Below are 12,487 nucleotides of genomic sequence, written 5' to 3'. Positions count from 1 at the left end.
CAGCCGCACGTCCTCGCACAAGCCGGACCTGCAGTGGCCCGGTTCGCCCACTGAGCGTCCTTACAGCCCAAACACGCAGAACAGAACGTGTGCCAGTTTGTGCCAACTGAGACAGAAGGCCTCTGTTTGCAGGCGGGCTTCTGAGGAAGGTATAAATACTAACAGGTGTGGATACGGGAGGAGAGGCCTGTAATGAGTGCCGACGCTCTCTGATTGGTCCAGGCGGTGGGTAGTGCTGCGATCACACCTACATTTTGTGTTTGTTTCAAATGGAACATTATATCCAAGCCACGGCGGTTACGCAACGGCTCCAAGAGGCACCGCTAATGGATGATAATGTCGCCAAGGAAACGGAGGAGAGAGAGAGAGAGACGACTGAAAAAAAGGTAAATCCGGTGTAAAAAGACACCAGGTCTGTATTTTGTTTTATTTGTTTATTTTACATCATAGCATAAGCAGAGGTGGGGGTAGATGGAGGTAGGTAGGTAAGGGAGGGGGGTGTATGTGCAAAGCATGTTTGTGCATTTGTTTGTGGTGCAAACATGAACGTCATCCCGTATGTAATTTTCCAGCTCTCCTGACTAATAACACAGAACGGCATGAGGTGTTTACGATCCAGAGACGCAGGAGAAACACTTCGCCCCCCCCCCCACCACCCACCCCCCCTGTTTTAAGATGTGAGAGCATGCACTGAGAGTTTCTTACCAGTGACGGTGGAAGGAGGTTGCGGTTTGGGGCAGCGGGCGTTCATCTCGGGTACGGGGGGGTACAAAGGAGGGCTGAGGGACGATAACTGCATGGGAAACACAAACGGCGTCAGAGTCAGGAGTCACGGCCGGATCGGTTCCACGTTGAGTACACGACGTTCTATCGGGTGTCACACGTTTTAGATGATTCAAATAGTGTCTAAACATCATCATAAATCTACATTTTTGCCAAAATGTCTTAAATGATGAATAAATTCTTCAAAATTTGTGGATTTTTTTGGGGGTTTCTTCTCCTTTAGATGCTGCGGGGAACACATTTTCGGGGACTCACAGTGCTTTCTGTGCTTTCTGGAAGTGACGGGGAAAGATCTGAGGAAGAGTTGGGACTGGAGACTTCTGATCTGACATCAGCCTCCGTCGCATCTTGGGGTTGGTAACCATGGAGACCGTCGTCCTCCTGGGTCAGGATGGAGGGGCTGGAGAGTCCTCCCGGCTGCGAAGGCTCCTGAGGAACCAGCGGAGGCGTGGATGGCACGGAGGGGGGAGAGACGGGATGCGACCAGTGGGGGTGACTGCTGGGGGGGAAGCCGTCCATCTGATGGATGCTTTCAGGGCTGGGGTAGAGGTTCTGTGCCGGGGGGTAAGGGACCTCTGCTGGTGAGGATGGGTAATGCTGCGGGTAGTAACCGGATTGTGGGGCCATGTGAGCGGGCAGCTGGGGGTGAAAGCCTGGGAAGGAGGGCATTCCTTGGGTGGGGGGGATAAAAGACTGAGCCATGCTCATGGCCATGGAGATGACGTTAGCGAGAGAAAAGAGGGGCTGCGTGTGGGGGGGCCACACGCCGGGATGCGGAGTGGCGGGCGGAGACATGGCGATGCTCTCGTTGCTGCCAGGGCTCGGGGTTTCATTCAGGGGTCTCGGGGAGCCGGGGGCTGGGGAGGGAATGGAAGGAAAAGTGGGGTTGCTCGCAACACGGGTGAGGGGAGGGTGGTGGGCCGGTTTGGGGGAACCCGGGGAGCCCGGATACGGGAAGGGGAAGTGACTGTGGCCCATGTAGGGTAAGTGATAGCTGTGGTGGGGCAGGAGGGAGGCAGGATGGTGGGGGTAGTGCTGATAATGGAGGGGCGACCCTAGAAGACAAAGAATAAAAGAGTTTTTTGTCTTGTAAATAAATAAATGTGAATAAATAAAAGAATAAATAAATGTTTTGTGAACAAACTCAAAGAAAAATCACAGAGAAAAAGTAAAAACGTGCAAATTTGGCGCAATTTTGTCCTCAGGATTCAGAGAAAAGAGTGAGATCACTCGTTCGTTTCTCAAATTCTTCCCTTCAGCTCCCTGCCAGGACGCACGGCATGCGGATCGAAAAAATATTTCCTGCACATTTGGACTCATGGTTTTTCCATTATGTGTGTGTGTGTGTGTGTGTGTTTGGGGGTGGGGGGTGGGGACGTTTATTTGAAGAGGAATCTGACGATAATTGCATCCTGCGGGCTCACGCGGCCACTCGGAGGGGGATTCGCCATCTATGGAACGAGCGAAACCCTCGTGTCCGACAAATTTTTGGATGAGCTTAAATGGAACACACGTGTATGAACACACACACACACACACACACACACACACACACACACACACACACACACACACACACACACACACACACACACACACACACACACACACACACACACACACACACACACACTGATTGTAGAGATTAAAGTACAGTAATCAGGATTTCCACACTACTCCTTGGGGGAAATAATTTAGAATCCCGATGGATGAATCCACAGATTTGACATTTACCTCAACAATGGCGCTACAGTTATGAAGCCAATGATACAAACCAGTCTCTACTTTTTTTTTTTTCTTTTCCATGCAGGCATTGGTTAGGAAAAAGCTCTACGACGATGGCAGGTGGCCAAGAAAGCGTTACGAAAGCGGCCGTGCGGCGGCGGACCTCCGATGGAGAGAGGACACGGGACAAGAGGATGTTCAGATGGCTGAGGCGCAAAGAGGGGAAACAGGGGGGGGAGGATATATATTCTTTAAGAGACTTCAAATGCCCCCCCCCCCCCACCCCCTTCCTGTGGGGATGGAGGCTCAGAATGGAGTAGGAGGAGGTCTTTCTCAGAAATCCTGCAGGAGTTTGTGCTGGCAAGCAGATGTTGCCGACTATCGCAGAACTTTAGAAAAAGCCGGAGCTCCACAGCGAGAGCATTCACAGCTCCCTAAAAAAAAAAAAAAAAGCAAGAAAAAGCTCCCTTCAGGTGAGGTAATTACCCAAGAGGCCCTGCTGCAAGGCAGACACAGACGGAGGCTTTGAGGTGTGGGGATGGTGGATGGCGCCGTGTGGATGTCTGAACAATACCGAGAACGTTCTCTGAGGAGGGGCGGGAGGGTTTATGAGGTAGCTGAGTTTCACTTTGATTTATTTTTTGCCAAATGACTAACAATTTTTCACTGTGCTGAAACACTGAACAATACTCGGCCTCTTGGCGATGGGATGGGGGTGTGGGGGGGTGGGGGGGCGAGCGAGGAGGGATGGCTGTTTTACCTGGGGCGTTGTGGAAAGACTGCGAGCGTATGAGAGGTCGCCCGGGTGAAGTAATGTCTGCACCGAAGAGGTCTCCGTTAGGGCCACACACCCCAACCCCCGTGTTAACCACACTGAAGTCTGAGACAAGACACACACACACACACACACACACACACACATGCATGCAATGAGTGAATGGCCGTGCACACACACACACACACACACACACAGACACAGACACACACACGTAAAGATCATGCAATTAAAAAACACACAAATGCAAATTAATACGACACATCTACGAACATTCACAGGTGAATTTCAGACTCGCAGCGGTGAAATGATTACGAAGGGTTATAAGGATCAGTCATAAGACATTAATCTGCTTAATTCATATCATGTTTGAATACCTCGAGCATCAAATTATCTAAATTCATCTTATGACCCAGGCCAGACTTACCGGGGAGAGACGAGGAGGAGTTGTTGCGAGGAATTGTGTGACTGTGTAGATTGGGCTGGAAAATAAAAACAAAAACACACACACACACACACACACACACAAACACACACACACACGGGACAAAAAGTCAATCTCAACTGATGCTAATTACGTGTGAAAAATTTTACCCATGCAAATGACTTTCTGATCACAATCAGAGCGGAACTACTTCGATCACAGGCGGTGTATCCGGACCTAGAGGCCCAGATCAACGTGTGTTAAAGTGTGTGTTTTGTGAGGCGTCTTTAAAACATCAATATGCACCGAGAAATGGGCTCCATTAATATTCTTTCTACTGTATCACTGCGCTTGAGGCTGCAGACTGCAGGCGACTGTTCCCGTCCTGTCACTGGTTGCTCCAGGAAGCTGCGTACCCAGGGACTGGAGCTCCATTTATACTCAGTGTCTCTTCCCAAAACTCCCAGAATAGCAGCCTACCTCACAGTTACAACAATTACAAAAGAGATAAACACATGTGTCTCTGGGCTTGTGGGGGATTTTCTTCCTAGCTTAACTAGTTCGATCTGTTTTTTGGGGTTTTTTTTTGTTGGCCGGACGGCGCTGCTGAGGGGAGCGTCCCGGTTTTCTTGGAGGATTTGGTTGATGCGGCGTATTTAAAACCTCTGGAGGGGAGCCAGGGTAGATTTATCCACACCGGTTCTGGGTAATTAAGAAACGTGGTGAACAAGGTAATAAAGGTTGAAACCACTTATTATTCCTTTTCTCCATCATTAACAAATATGTTTGATCTTTTTTTTTTTTTTAACTAGGGTGCACAAGAACATTTTGTTCTGCTTGTGTTCTGCGAGTGGAACATATCCTGGCTGAACAGTTTGCTTCTTTTCCCATTAGTGGACAAACTGTACCTGATTAGGCATCGAGCCATATCTTGAACATGGTAGAACTGCTTATAATAACTTCTTCTTTTTTTTTTCCCCTCCCGGATGCCTCCATTTAACAGTTTTTAACAGATTCCCCAGAATCAGAACGGTTTAATAAATTCTAACGGTAATTATTTCACCCATTCACTCAGGCAGACAAGCTGGAAGGGTCATTACGGTGCTCGTGCTAGAGAGGACTTCTGGATTGTGTGAATAAAAAGATGTGTGTGTGGGGGGGGGGGGGGGGCGGCAAAAATTGAAATTTTCTGCAAATCAGTGTTTTCTGTCATGACGGCGTTAGAATTAAGAACACTTAAAGGGGTCGTATCCGGGGAGGCCAAAGCTCTTTTTATTTGCACCAGATTGATGGATCTGCCTTAGATAATTCATGATCGACACGCTCACATTTACCGTTCCTGCTTTTATTATACTGGATGACAGGAAATAAGCGAGCGCTGCCGCTGCTGCTGCTGCTGCTGACCTGTGAGGAAGACAATGAGTTCACGCCGCTGTGGAAAGCGGGTTGTGGAAGCCGGTGCCCGACGGAGAGGAGCGTCTGCTCTTTGGCCATGAGAGACTCGGCCCGTTTGATGATGTCGCCCATCCGATAGATGAAGCCCTCCTTCTCCGACGGCAGGATGAACTCGTTGTGCACCTAGAAGACGAAACAAGGATAAAAAACTTTAAAAAAAACTTAAATGCTCTATTAAACGTGTCAAGAAAAGTCTATCTACTGATGCTTTTTGTGTTAGAGGAGCTGTTAGAGGAGAGTTTTGCATATTCATCCAGTTTCAATTGTGGGCGAGGGTGTGGTGACCGTGTCCTGTCAGCGTGGGCATAATTCAGCTCATTTTAAAGCCCTGCTCCTGGAGCCACGGGGGCTGTTGTGATGCCAGGAGCCCCCGCCGAGCAGAGACTCAGTAAACAAAAGTCCACTGTGTTTTTAAGAGTCATGAAAACAGAGTGTTCAGTGAACAAAAAAAACAAAAAAAAAGTCTTCCTGCACACGCCGCTCCATCACAGGCTCCTGTTGAGCGACGCCTCCTCCGAACTAATGAAGCTTAACGACAATAACAGGATGGAGCTGCTGGTGTGCGTCACCACCAGCCCAGAGGTCGATATATAAAACAGCTGTTAACCCAAAGCAGGAGGGGAGAGGTCGCATCATTTCACTTAAAGGCCACCAAAAAATCTCCTGATGCATCTGCTGTCTTTTTTTTTCTTTTTTTTTACAATTAAATTTTGAACTGTTGCCATGTTTGAAAATCAGATATGGTCAAAATAAGAATGTGTTAGAAAGATTATTGGCAATTTTAATGTGGAAGCAAGTGAAGTATAGTCAAAGCCTGATATTTTTGAAGGTATAAACCTAAAAAAAAAAAATCTGGTTTTCAGTGAAGGGGAATTAAAATCTGAAGGAAACTGCTGCACAGAAAAGAAACCGATTCTCAGAATCAGAAAAAGCTGAACTTACCCCCCCCCCCCTCCAAAAAAATCTATTATCATTAAAACTGAAGTCGAAAACAAATCAAATTGTTCTTCTTGCTCCCTTGGCGACGTCTCACCATGACGGCGGCGATGTCTTCGGGGTTGTCCCCGTCCAGGTCGAACTTGAAGGTCACCATCTTGTCGTTGTGCGTCTGCAGCTGACACTCCACCACGCGGTCCACTTTATCGGAGAGCTGCGGGAGAAGGAGAGGATTGATGCTCACGACAGGTGTGTGTGTGTGTGTGTGTGTGTGTGAGAGCCGGATGGAACATGCAAAGCGCTCGTGCATTGAGTTCACAGATACAGATTGAAGCAGCGTCCTGATTGGAGGAGAAATGAGTGTTAACGTTACATAATCCGGACGCAGCCACGCCGTTTAATCTACTAATGAAATCATCGCCTCTGACTGCTTGATTTGTTTACGACACGCCGAAGGGGAATTTGCAGTGATTAATGGACGCGAAAGTCTCGTGTGTGTCTACTGTACCCCCGTGATGCGCAGCCTGGACCGCGCCCTCCTCCGGAAAAGCTTCCCGGCGGTTCGCCTGGCGGCCGTTTTCCCGCTCTTCTCCGTCAGGCCCTCGTAGCCGTCGCTCAGGCCCGAGGTCACGTCGGAGGCGTAGCTGCAAAGAAATGAAACGCGATTAGAAAATAAAAGGATTCATCGCGGAGTAAATCGAATCAAGCAACGGGGTCTAACAAGGCCGGTCGATAAGAACCCGCTGATCCTCCAGGGAGAAGGGGGTGGGGGTGGGGTGGGGGACAGGTCCATGTGAACTGTTGCATTCACACAATGAACGAGTCTTAGATTTCAGAGAACTCCAGGACACCCAGCCAGCTTTTATTTAAAAAAAAAAAAAAAAGCTTTGGTTCGGTTAATTGCGTCTCGCGGGGGATTGTCGGATCTTTGCGGTCACAGATTCGCCTCGAGGTAAAGGCTGCAAACATTTACAAACCTCCTGGTTGGAAGCCTCTATTTAAAAAAACAAAAAAAAACAAAAACCCTCCACGGTTACTGGAAGCTAAAGCAAAACCTGCTTTCACCTTTTAAAATGAGGACAATTTGACTTGGTGATGTAATACGCGAAAGAATATCACTGTTTATAATATATTTTGAGTTTTTAACTAAGAATCAGATAAAATGAGCCGATATTTAGCTTCAAAAATGCATTTTTTTCCCATCGATTTTCAAGCCTCTAACCTAAATATAGAAGGAACTGAATCCATTGTCCCTCAGATGTTTTTAAAAATTAAAAAAAAAACACACACACACCAGGAGGAAGTAGAGGAGAACATTACCTGTCCACTGGGGAGCTGAGGCCACTCGGGGATCCTGAGTTGCCATGTTCTGTGTTGTTGGATACAGCAATGCTCTATGAATAGAAGTGAGGAATGTGGTGAGGAACACGTGGATGATGTTCCTTTGCTTTATTTGTCTTCTGAAGTCTAGAATGTGGGACAGCAGGCAGGAGTTTCCCCCACAGAGAATTTATTGTGGCTTATTTTTAATCTCTTGGTTTGTACTTTTGACTTCTGTCATCGTAGCTGAAGCTTTGGTTTCGATTAGAACCTCTAAAAAAAACAAAAAACTATTGGATGTTCTTTTTTTTTCTTTTTTTTTTAACGCTCTGGACACCCTCACCTCTACCGTTGAGGATACTCACCGAGGGGAAGCGGAGGGCTGGGACGGGGCAACCATTGGCGGTCGGCGCGTTGTCGGCGTGCGTGCGCGGCGGCGTCACGGGGGAGCTGAAGCTGCCCGCCTCCAGCGGATCCTGAAGCCCAGAGGAGCTCAGATAGCCGTCTGTCTCGCAGTCAGCTGTTTCAACAAAAAAGGATGTAAGCGATTAGCATGTGACCGACTTCCTGACTGGTACAAACTGCGCCGCTCTCGTATGGATGGAAAACATTTCATGACCTCCCCCAAAAACCCCCCGATCAGGGACGCGACCCCACGACCCAAACTGTGGATTTGGACATCTCTGAGGACGGAAAGTACATCCTGACATTATTTAAACAGCAAATCCATCAGTAGGATTGATTTATTTTAAATATAAAATAAATGACTACATTATTCAGCACGCTGGGGCTGAACGATGTGATGATCCACAGGTTCACATTTCACTGACGGGTCTCCACTGAGCTGCACTTCCTGTTCGGAACAACCGTACCGTGAGAAAATGTTTGTCTCCCGGGGGGTTTTATTGCGAGCGCCGAGCCCTGAATGTCCCACAAATCAAACTGTCACAAGTTGAACTTTGACAGATCCGACAGATACGCTCCGACTGAAACATTATGCAAGCGTCATATGTTTCAGAAACACCATCAACTCGCTAAAAACAGACAACCATCAGGCCAAACAGTCGTGTTTCTTCGCCTCATCAGTGCAGATAATAGAAGTTCTTGTCGTTCCTGCAAACGATTCAGATTAAAGCCGCGTTGTCTGATCGTATCTCGGTGATAAACTCTATCTTATATCTGCACATCCTAGTTTTACAGCTCATGACAACATTAGACAAACACTCTGCACAATTTGTCATATCAGGAACTCACAGTTAGCAGAAGACAGGCTGTTGCGACGCATGTGGAAGTGCTGATCCGCCTCCGGCTCCTCCGGTTCCGCCGGGTAGTTGGAGCTGACGCCGGAGTCTGCAGAGCTGGTGATGGGGGACAGGTTGGGTACCGGAGGCCTCAGGGACGGGGTCGCGAACTCCGCGGCGTCCCCGCCTTTGCCGAAAGCAGGCTGGGGTTCCGTTTCTTCTTCTATGGCTTCTTGCTTCTTCTTCCGTTCCTCCGCCTGCCGCTTCAGCTTCTCCCTCTGGCGCTTGATGGCCTTCACCCTGTCCCTGATGGCCTTGGCCACGATCTTGAAGTCCGCCTCGCACACGAACCCCAGCACGACCTGCGTGAACAACAAGCAGCGACGGTCAGGGCACAACACGAACGTATGCACGGCAGTCACGGTCCACGAGGAAGCTGCAGAGGTCCCGCAGGATCCGTGTCGTAAAAAAGATCCGGGTTGTCTGTTCGTACTTTTGCACAAACAGATCCGAGCCGAGTGGGACACCCAGTCCGAACCCCGCCTGTCGACACGTTGTCAGCTCACACCTGATCCGACGCCGGACAAGACGTCCCCCCGGGCAAGATCCTAAATTTGATCTTGATGAAAACTACCGCTGAGAGGTAAACAAGGAAAGAACGGAACGGAGTGCTTTTTCATTAAAAGTGACCTCTGCAGAGGTTTCTGGAAGACATAATGACCCGTTTCGTAACCATCGAGAAGGGCCATTATGTTATTTAAGATGAGACCTCGGCCGCTTCCTGACACACGCTCTCACATTTCCAAACCACGGATGATTAAATGCTGGGTAGTGCCCTTGACACGCTCCGCAAGGCGCTCTCGATATCGGCGCTGGTGCGTGTTCGGGACTTTCTGTCATCATAACAGAACCGTTTAGAAAAAAAACGCTTAATGATGCCAGGGCGTATTAGTGAGGCTGCTTTCACCGCCAGGGGGTCAAGGGTCATTCCCCTACCATCTCTTGAGACACCTCCTCCGGGACGTCTTTGTAGAGCTCGAAGAGGAACTCGATGGCGTTGTTGTCCTTGTATTTCCCGTGGAGTTTCTTGGTGTCGTCCATACGCAGCCACAGCTTCAGGCCCGACTTCACCGTGTCGTCCTCCTCCGCCAGCTCCACGTGGACGCCGTTGTTCTCCTGGAAGAACGGGTGATCCAGGAGGTCCTGAATGGTGTATCTGCAGGTGAAACAGGCAAAAAGATTGTAGATGATTTATGTCGTGTTATTTAAGCCCTGCAAAAGTTAGTACAAACATAAAAGGTCAAAATAATGGCTGGAGATCCATAAAGGAAGCTTTGCTTTTTGGATGTTTTTTAATTTTAGATAAAGACTGTCTTCCACTTGTGCAAAGTTATATCGATAAAGATATATTTTACCACATTTGTCAGCTTTATGGGTTTTTAGCTGAATTCAAAACAGAATTTACAGAGAATAAGATTTTCTTATCGTCTAGTTTGAACAACAGTGATTTAAAGGACTGTTTTATCCCACTTGAGCCATAATTGATCCTTTTTCTCTCCTCACATGACATTTTAGTTCCTTGATTTAATGCTGATAAAGTAGTTCTGTAAGGAATCATGTCAATGGAATCTGATTCAATTTCATTTGACATGTTTGTGCTGGAAAAATAAAATCACATCTATGCAAGATGGGAGCTAGGAACTGGACTATTTATTGCTTTTGCTGGTTTACGAAATAAAATGGGAATTTGTGCAATTGAAATCTATAATTTTAAGCTTGTTATATCATTATAATTGGATCTTGTACCTTTCATCATTGTCCATGCGAATGCAGCCCTCGATGATCTCCTTCAGCTCTGGGACTTTGACTTTGTAGAAACTGTCAGGTTTAATTCCCTGTGAGCGAAATCAGAGGCGTTTAATTTATCTCTGAGACTTCATAAAGTGTAAACAGTTGGAAAAGTGCTCAACAGCTTTGAGCTCTTCTTTTCTTTCATCACGCAACTTTGGTGCGAGAGGATCGGATCGAGGCGGGAGAAGAAACTCCCACCGGCCGACGCAATCCTGAATTCATGTCATGAGAACCCCAGAGGAGAAAAACACAGAGAGCTTGAGAAAAAAATCTAAAAAAAAAAAAAAAAGTCAAGATGCAAAACCTTCACGGGATCTCTAATCCTGCCAGCTGGAGCTCCTGGAGTTTATCTCAAAACACAAAATAGTCATGCAAGACTACACACTTACACGAAATAAGGGAGTGTATCAACAGAATGAACATTGATTACTGGTGAGCTCCCAGTCTTGTAAAAACACTGATGCGAACGCGAGGTCAGAACGATGTCTGGCCTGCAGATACACGAACTACAAGTCTGTTTGTTTGGTTTTTTTTAAATCCTGATCAGCAATTCTGTTCCTGTTTAAGGTGAAAAAAAAACTGTGAGAAAACAGGAAGAAAAGGTGTTTTTTTTTGTTTTTGTCATTTGTTGCTAGTTTGAAGAATGAATTGAGATTCAAATGATAATTTTAGCCCAGGAAACATCCGGCATGATCAATAAAATGTTATCTTGTTATGTAAAATGCCATTCAGAACAAAGAGACTTCCTTGTTTTTCAGCTGTTTCAGTAACTCACTTTTTCTAAACTGTAAATCTAATTTGAAACACTGCGCCTTTTCTGCAGAGTTAAGCAGTCCAGATTAGAATTGAGCAAAATATGCATCACATTTCAACGTGATAACAATTCTGCAGAAATGCACCAAACCTGCTTATATGTCAAGTACACAAAGTTTTATGAAGCTTTTACAAGTTTTATCTTTTTAAAATGTCAATATTTCCTGATTTTCTTACCCTTATGTAACAATAAAGACACGTTTTGACCTGTTGTTGAGGAAAAGAAACAAACACAAAATTTAAAGATGTGTTTTAACTTAAAAGCAAACAATTAATCCAAGAATGAGGGAAAAATATTCATTGCTTGGAGGCCTATAGTTGCATGGGAACAAATCTCTGCAGCCAACTTCCAAAAGATTCTAAAAAGAGTGGCAACCATTAAGACCACTGGTTAATTTCTAAAGTTTTGGATTAAGATGTGCAATATATGTGTGTAATGTTTGGTTCTTCACATTTTTCTGACAATTTAATGTGCATGCAGAAGGTATTTATTACCCTTACAATCCATTAGTTTGATGTTAAATTGAAGGAGTTGTGACCACCCATGTGGAGAACACTCCTAAGTACTCTCCTGTGTCTGTCTGTGTCCAGCTTTTCACGCGTCAAACAGTATTTCTAGTTCTCTGTTTCTTCGTTAGTTAGTCGGTCATAAAAATCAAATGTTTTAATAATGTGGAAACTGTTATTGCCAAACCAATAAAGCGATAACGGCGTCTAAGCAATGCGCAAACTTACAGTAAAAACGTAACTCAAGAGAGTGGCAGCGAACATGATTTTAATGAAATCTCGCTCCGTAGGTAAAGCGTGTCCGACTGCACGTGGAACTTTAACACGCCGTCTTGTTTGTGAAGGATCCAGGCTTCTCTCTGACTTGTTGGCATTGTCGCTTTCTCAAATTTCCAACCTCCGTCAGACACTGTTCGCCTTGTGTACACGCCACACGTGGGAAAGAAACAGCTCTCTTTGTGGAGTTTGGAGTGAGACACTTTTTCCAAAACACATAATTCTACCATCACCTGCTTTCGTCAGACGCCGCACGCGGCACCCGGGGGGGGAAAAGAAAAAAATAATAATCTTGAAACATGGCAGCCGAAAACCTCTGTCGCATTTCTAACAAGAATCCAGTAAACGCAACATTCATGACCGGTTCGACGAGATCTTTGA

The 12,487-nt window shown here is 46.5% G+C and overlaps 1 protein-coding gene across 4 annotated transcripts in view; it reads right to left on the bottom strand.

The window, feature by feature from the left end:
• Nucleotides 1–12,487, bottom strand: part of wnk4a (WNK lysine deficient protein kinase 4a) — a 32,949-nt gene that overhangs the window by 3,686 nt on the left and 16,776 nt on the right. For 3 of the 4 annotated variants that reach the window (XM_068304878.1, XM_068304877.1, XM_068304879.1), the window contains exons 6-17: nt 10,466–10,554; nt 9,656–9,875; nt 8,673–9,021; nt 7,784–7,938; nt 7,419–7,492; nt 6,607–6,742; nt 6,196–6,312; nt 5,112–5,285; nt 3,711–3,765; nt 3,269–3,388; nt 1,039–1,838; nt 706–793 (exon numbers count right to left, since the gene is read on the bottom strand). In XM_068304878.1, the coding sequence (XP_068160979.1) occupies nt 706–793; nt 1,039–1,838; nt 3,269–3,388; nt 3,711–3,765; nt 5,112–5,285; nt 6,196–6,312; nt 6,607–6,742; nt 7,419–7,492; nt 7,784–7,938; nt 8,673–9,021; nt 9,656–9,875; nt 10,466–10,554 (2,377 nt within the window). The remainder of the gene's footprint in view (nt 1–705; nt 794–1,038; nt 1,839–3,268; nt 3,389–3,710; nt 3,766–5,111; nt 5,286–6,195; nt 6,313–6,606; nt 6,743–7,418; nt 7,493–7,783; nt 7,939–8,672; nt 9,022–9,655; nt 9,876–10,465; nt 10,555–12,487) is intronic. The other variant, XM_068304880.1, reaches the window with a different exon arrangement.

The sequence above is a fragment of the Antennarius striatus genome, chromosome 21 (assembly GCF_040054535.1).
Source record: "Antennarius striatus isolate MH-2024 chromosome 21, ASM4005453v1, whole genome shotgun sequence".
Taxonomy (NCBI): Eukaryota; Metazoa; Chordata; class Actinopteri; order Lophiiformes; family Antennariidae; genus Antennarius; species Antennarius striatus.
The sequence above is the reverse complement of the archived record's forward strand: the minus strand, read 5'-3'. Positions and strand labels throughout refer to the sequence as shown.